The sequence below is a fragment of the Helianthus annuus genome, chromosome 1 (genome assembly GCF_002127325.2).
Source record: "Helianthus annuus cultivar XRQ/B chromosome 1, HanXRQr2.0-SUNRISE, whole genome shotgun sequence".
Classification (NCBI taxonomy): domain Eukaryota; kingdom Viridiplantae; phylum Streptophyta; class Magnoliopsida; order Asterales; family Asteraceae; genus Helianthus; species Helianthus annuus.
Genome location: NC_035433.2, coordinates 64,826,110 through 64,832,901, shown reverse-complemented (window position 1 = coordinate 64,832,901; position 6,792 = coordinate 64,826,110). Strand labels below are relative to the sequence as shown.

At 40.4% G+C, this 6,792-nt stretch overlaps 1 protein-coding gene across 1 annotated transcript; it reads right to left on the bottom strand.

The window, feature by feature from the left end:
• Nucleotides 1-2,875: 2,875 nt before the first annotated feature.
• On the bottom strand, nucleotides 2,876-5,814 carry LOC118490262. The gene is made up of 3 exons (XM_035987760.1): nucleotides 4,692-5,814; nucleotides 4,009-4,565; nucleotides 2,876-2,986 (listed from the first exon to the last, which is right to left on the bottom strand). Exons 1-3 carry the CDS (start codon nucleotides 5,812-5,814, stop codon nucleotides 2,876-2,878), a joined length of 1,791 nt encoding a protein of 596 aa, XP_035843653.1.
• Nucleotides 5,815-6,792: the final 978 nt, after the last annotated feature.

Below are 6,792 nucleotides of genomic sequence, written 5' to 3'. Positions count from 1 at the left end.
ATTTAATCAATTAACCACCTAAGCGATGGAATTATATAATGCTCAATCAAGCGGTATTAATATACCGTAACCCAAGCCCATATAGGGGAAATAAGTTAAAGTATTTACCTTTGCAAGTATAAATCCTTAATTTAGATCAAGTCACCGATAGCTTTTACTGGGGCTCCTAATCTGGAACGAAGGTTTTAATTAACCTCTTAGAATCCTAACGGTCCTTGTATTAGCCGTAGCTTAAACCGGTTGATTCCGATATATAGATATGGTTAATTCGCACGAAAAGGCGAAAACCGAGAATGGAGTATGATTTGGACCCAACAAGTTCAGTGACTTGTTTTATATGGGTTTATAGTTCATACTCTGGATTTTGGGGTTCAAATAATATAATTTGACCCATATCGGCTATTGCACGAAAACTAGTTCCATGGGCCGTACCGTGTGCGCAAATAGGCGAAACGGTTAACCATAAGTGTCCTACGCTTATTTCCTAAGTCAATATGCCTTAAAAGTATTTTGGTATCAGTAGGATACCTTCCGTAATGTCCGTAACGAGTTTAAGTTAATATTATGCCCCGTAGGGGCTTTTCGGTCATTCTAAAGACTTTAAAAGGGCTTTTCGAGTTCTACAGGAAATCTGAGTTTCCCGAACAGCTTATAAAGCTTAAAATACTTTATTTATTATTTAAAACCAGTGGCAACTGGAATCGGGTCAAAAGACCTTGTAGAACTCCTGTTTTGGCCAAAAAGGGCATATTCGGTATTTACCGAACCGTAGCCATAACCGCAGGTTATGAGCAAGGTAAAATTTATTAAAAATCTTTAAAATTCCCAAAATATTATTTTACCACAGTGGGTAAAAGTTTTGGTGACGAAAACTTGGGGTAGATGGGCGTTATGCTAATTGCGCCGTTAATTACAAAACTTTCTTAAAAGTGCGCCTTTTAGCATAACTCTCATTCTAGGCCTCGGATTGACGTGAAACTTTAAGGACATGCTTATAATTTAACAAGCAAGGTTTTGGTCCGTTCACGTGTCCGAAATACTCGTTTTAATTTTTAAAAGGTCGTTACGGTCAACTTTTAGGCGAATGACGGAAATACGTAAAAGACTCGGATAACTCATGAACCGACCACAGAGGCGTATACCAACATGTGACCTGGTCCTAAGAGAGTCCTAAGGTATATTTATACCTCACTAAAACGGGTCAGAACTGAAGTCAAAGCAAAAGTCAAACTTATGCGACTTTCGGCTCCGAACCGGTTCAATATAGTAAATGATCGATTCAAACGAGCGCAAACAGGTTTATATACTTATTATCATGTTTTATGATTGTCAAAACAGGTTCCATAACATATACATTACAGATTATGCATAAATCGCTAAAATAGCTTTCTGTTGACTTTTTAACCGCACGTTTGACTCGACATTTGACATAGTTAGAGTGGTGATCAGGGGGAACCATTTTAGAGGTTTATTACCCACGTAAATACCAACTCATAACCACTTTTGATTCGTCATAAGACTGAACTATTACTGATTTATTGTAAAGTCAAACCGTAGTTACGACGGTTTGGTTTTTAGCTAAATATTAAGCAAATGTGGAACCATAAAGGTTGAATTACTTACAGAAGCTTAAGAGAAGACTTAAGAACACAGAGGAATGCTTTAGAGCTCTTGGAATGATCAGATGGGTGAGTTTTGAGTGTGATGAACTTATGTTCACAACCTTGCTATTTATAGCCAATGTTAAGGTCCAAGATCATCACAACTCAGCCTATACTGATCATGGATGATGGGCATATGTCCCCTAAGGTGTATGGGTCAAATGTAGGGTGCCCATGCCTCATTTATTGGCTCATGATCGTTCAAAAGCTCCAAAAGCCAAGTAGTTACAACAATTCTGCATCTGGGCACTTTACGCGACCCGCATGGGAGTTCCCATGCACTTTAACGCGGGTCGCCTAAAGTTTAAATATTAGGCGTGTTATTTAGGAGGCTCGCGGCCCGCTTACACTTAAGCCTAACCTTCACGCGGGTCGCGAGAAGTCTGTTTTTCAGATTTTTAAAATCTTTTGTCATGATTATCAGAATCCGGTAATTAATAACGAAATCTTTCGTAATGATTTACCTGACCTTTCGGTTTTGAAGGGGTAACTTTGCGGTTTGGCCCTCGGTTATTTACCGATAGGGGCCTCGTGTTATTTACCCGCATTATTAAGTCCCCGGTTTATTTATTAATTATATTGGAAAGCCTTAACTTTCACTGTTGACGCTTTTAACCCTTCTTCTACGAATTCGATCGTAACTTTCTCGTTTCATATCGAAACTTCGCGAAATTCATATATATTATTTTAGTGAGGGTATAATACCGTTACAAAGTCTTTGGAACGTTAAAGGGTCACTCAGAGGTATTATTAAACATGTTGACACAGTTAACCCCTGTAGTTTGTAATCTCTCACTTTCTTCCGCGTTTTGTTTTTGTACGATCTATAATTTATTCGTTTGAAGGTTTAAGCATTATTTAGGGATACTATACAGTATATTTACCCTTGTTGACATTTATAACCCTCGAATTTATATACTTTCGAGGTTTGTCAAAATTAGTCCTTTATTTATTATAGATGCCACGTGTAAACAAATGACACGTGTTAACACATCATTGGACACAAAAATTCGAGGTGTTACACATATCCTCCCGGATCGAGTCTTCAACCCATTATTTCCATCCGATAAATCCTTCAACTGGCCGATTATTCTTTCTTTCTTCCAATTCTCTTTCTTAATTGCTTCAATTTGAGATTTTCGGATTTGGTCAAGCAAACCCGATGTCACAGTTAGTTGCATCGATCGGACTCGAATAGGCATATAATCTGTCTTTCAGCTCAATGCGTCCGCCACCACATTAGCCTTCCCGGGGTGGTAATGTATATCACAATCAAAGTCATTGACAGTCTCTAACCACCGCCTCTGTCTCATATTTAATTCCTTCTGATCGAAGAAATACCTCAAACTTTTATGGTCGGTAAAGATAGTGCATTTTACCCCATACAAATAATGCCTCCATATTTTTAAAGTGAACACCACCGCCGCCAACTTGAGGTCAGGCGTAGGATATTTCTTTTCATGAGTCTTCAGCTGCCTTGAGGCATAGGCTATAACCTTGCCTCGTTGCATCAGAACGCAGCCAAGGCCCGGATGCGATGCATCCGAGTAAACTACCATATCCTTCGTTCCGTCCGGTAATATCAATACCGGTGTATGGGTAAGTTTTTCCTTAAGCATTTGGAACGCCCTTTCTTGATCCTCACCCCAAATAAACTTTTCTTCCTTGCGGGTTAGTTTGGTTAACGGCATAGCAATTTTGGAGAAATCTTGTATGAATCTCCGGTAATAACCCGCAAGCCCCAAAAAGCTTCGGATTTCCGAAGGATTCTTCGGTGGATTCCATTTTCCACGGCTTATATTTTCGACGGGTCTACTAACACCCCGTTTGCATTAATGATGTGCCCGAGAAATTGCACCTCTCGTAACCAGAAGGCACATTTTGAAAACTTTGCATACAATTTTTCTTTTCTGAGTGTCTCCAATACTTCACGCAAATGTCTTGCATGTTCCGCCTCATCCTTTGAGTATATCAAGATGTCGTCAATAAACACTATCACCGACTTCTCTAGCATAGACTTGCAAACCCGGTTCATGAGGTCCATGAAAGCTGCGGGTGCATTAGTTAACCCAAAGGACATCACAAGAAACTCGTAATGTCCGTACCGCGTACGAAAAGCCGTCTTCGGTATGTCTTCCTTCTTGACTCTCAACTCGTGATACCCCGATCTAAGGTCGATCTTGGAGAACCAACTTGCACCTTGCAATTGGTCAAATAAGTCGTCGATTCTTGGGAGTGGATATCGATTTTTCACCGTGAGTTTATTCAACTCCCGGTAATCGATACACATGCGCATACTCCTATCCTTTTTCTTCACAAACAACACTGGTGCGCCCCACGGAGACACACTTGGGCGAATGAACCCTTTGTCGAGGAGGTCTTGAATTTGTGACATTAATTCTTGCAATTCTGAAGGTGCAAGCCGATACGGCGCCTTGGCTACGGATTTCGTGCCCGGAATCAATTCGATTCCAAACTCCACCTCCCGTTCTGGCGGCATCCCCGGTAGATCTTCCGGAAACACGTCGGCATATTTGCGTACCACCGGTACATCTTCAATCCTTAGTGATCCTTTATCTGGTTCGTTTGCGTATATCATGAATGCCCTACAACCGTGCCTCATGAGCTTGTAAGCTTTTATCATTGAGCACATAACAGGTTTACCCTCTTTCTCGCCATGTATGGTAACCGATTTCCCACTTGGAGATGTTAATTTTATCTCCTTGCGGAAACATACGACTTTCGCATGGTGTCGGGATAGCCAATCCATCCCGACCACTACTTGGAATTCTCCCATTGACATAGGAATCAAGTCTATTGGATATTCCTCATCGTCAATGCTTATCTTGCAATCTCGACATATATCACACACAAGGAAACTTTTGTTATCACCTATTTCTACCTCTAATGGCATAGGCAATTTCGTTAGTACAAAGGAAGGATGTCGAATAAATCCATGTGAAACAAAGGATTTATTCGCACCCGTATCAAATAACACATATGCAAGAATTGAATTTATGGCAAATATACCTGAGACCACATCGGGCTCCGTTTTCGCCTCCACTGCTGTTAACTGGAAGGATCTTGCTTTTGCTTTTGGTGTCTCAGTAGGCGTGTTCTTGTCATCTTTCTTTCCGATCAACTCCGGGCACTCAGATTTCTTGTGACCCGGCTGATAACATTTGTAACACACCGACACTTTCCCCGGGCATAACGCAGCCGTGTGCCCGGTCTTCCCACATTTAGGACACGGCTTGTCCTTAAACCGGCACTCACCCTTGTGCCCTTTCCCGCATACTTTACAACTTGGCGTACTGCTCTTTCCCTCTTGCTTCTTCGATGAGTCAGTCGTGCGTGCCTTTTTCGTAGGGCTTGGATTTACATCCTGTGCCCTTCTCTCACCCCTTTCAACTTGTTTCTTTAACTCAATTTCCCGCTCCCGGGCGGTGTTGATGATTTTAGTGAGAGTTTCATATTTTGAGGGAGTCATAAACTCCCGGTATTCAGCACTCAGCATGTTGTAATAGTAATATATCTTTTGCTCTTCAGTGGTGACTAACTCGTCACAAAATCTCAGCTTATCCATGAAGATGCCTGTGATCTTATCAATTGTTTCACCCTTTTGTCTTAACTGGATGAATTCTTCCTTAATCCTGTTGATAACCGCTTTGGGACTATGGTGTTTAAGGAACGACACCTTAAACTCATCCCAAGTCATAACCCTCGCTGCTTCGGCTCCTATTTCCTTCTTTTTATTGTCCCACCAATCTTTGGCTTGACCCCTCAATTGACCCGTTCCGTAAGCAACAAAGTCACCTACGTCACAGTGGGTTTGTTCAAACACTCCTTCGACGTCACTTATCCATCTTTGGCAGATTATCGGGTCAACTTCCCCGTTATAGATTGGCGGTTTGCACGCCATAAATTCTTTATATGAGCACCCTTTACGTTCTCCCGTTTTATCTTTCATAAGGTTGACACTATCCTCCAACCTTTTAACTCGCTCTTCGACAAGCGACAACACCGAGCTTTGAATTTTGTCTATAAACCCGGATAGACTACCTTCAATTGCCTTCCCTACTTCTTCGGCACTTATCTCTTTCATTTGTTCGGTGCTTGTTTGCACCGGATCATCATTGTTTCCATCAGACATCTTGAAACTGAAATGTTTACATTTAAACGTTAAACATTTCATTTATAACATTGCTTCATTTCTTTCGGTTTAGCCAAGTTCCTAACTTGCTTTAACCGTTCACATTTAATGCACTTTCCGGGTTTGAGTGTGTTATCGAGTCAAACGTGCACTTAAAAAGTCAATAGAAAGCCATTTTGCGATTTTGTACATAATCTGTAATATAGATGCTATGAAACCTGTTTTGATGATCATAAAAACACGATAATAAGTATATAAACTAGTCTACGCATGTTTTATCCGACCATTTGCTATATTGACCCGGTTCGGAACCGAAAGTCGCAAAAGTTTGACTTTTGCATTGACTTCAGTTCTGACCCGTTAAAGTTCGATTTAGATATGCCTTAGGACTCTCTTAGGACCAGGTTACATGATAGTATAAACCTCTGTAACCGGTTCGTTGTTTGTCCGAGTCTTTTACACATTTCCGTTAATTACTTAAAAGTTGACCGTAACGCCCTTTATAGATTTAAACGAGGTTTTCGGACATGTGAACGGATCATGACCTTGGTTACTGAATTCTAAGCATGTCCCTAAAATTTCATGTCAATCTGAGGTCCAGAATAAGAGTTATGCCAATTAGCGCAAATTGCGAAACTTTAGTAATTAAATAGCGCAATTAGCATAATGCCTATCTAAAACCGGATTTCGACACCAAACCTTTTACTCACTGATGTAAAATAATATTTTGGGATTTTTAAAGATTTTTAATTATTTTTTTCCTTGCTCATAACCTGCGGTTATGGCTACGGTTCGGTAAATACCGAATATGCCCTTTTCGGCCATAAATCGAGTTCTATAAGGTCTTTTGACCCGATTCCAGTTGCTACTGATTTTAAATAATAAATAAAGTATTTTAGACTTTATAAACTGATTAGGAAACTCAGATTCCCTGTAGAACTCTAAAACCTCTTTAATAAGACCGAAATACCCCTACGG

What these genes read in the sequence shown, in the direction of transcription:
- LOC118490262 (XM_035987760.1), bottom strand. Translation starts at nt 5,814, where the DNA reads ATGTCTGATGGAAACAATGATGATCCGGTGCAAACAAGCACCGAACAA. An exon ending in GGAGCCCGATGTGGTCTCAG is followed by an intron (nt 4,566 to 4,691) that starts GTATATTTGCCA and finishes CTATGCCATTAG; the next exon opens with AGGTAGAAATAGGTGATAAC. An exon ending in AAGGGTTCATTCGCCCAAGT is followed by an intron (nt 2,987 to 4,008) that starts GTGTCTCCGTGG and finishes TTCTTCGATCAG; the next exon opens with AAGGAATTAAATATGAGACA.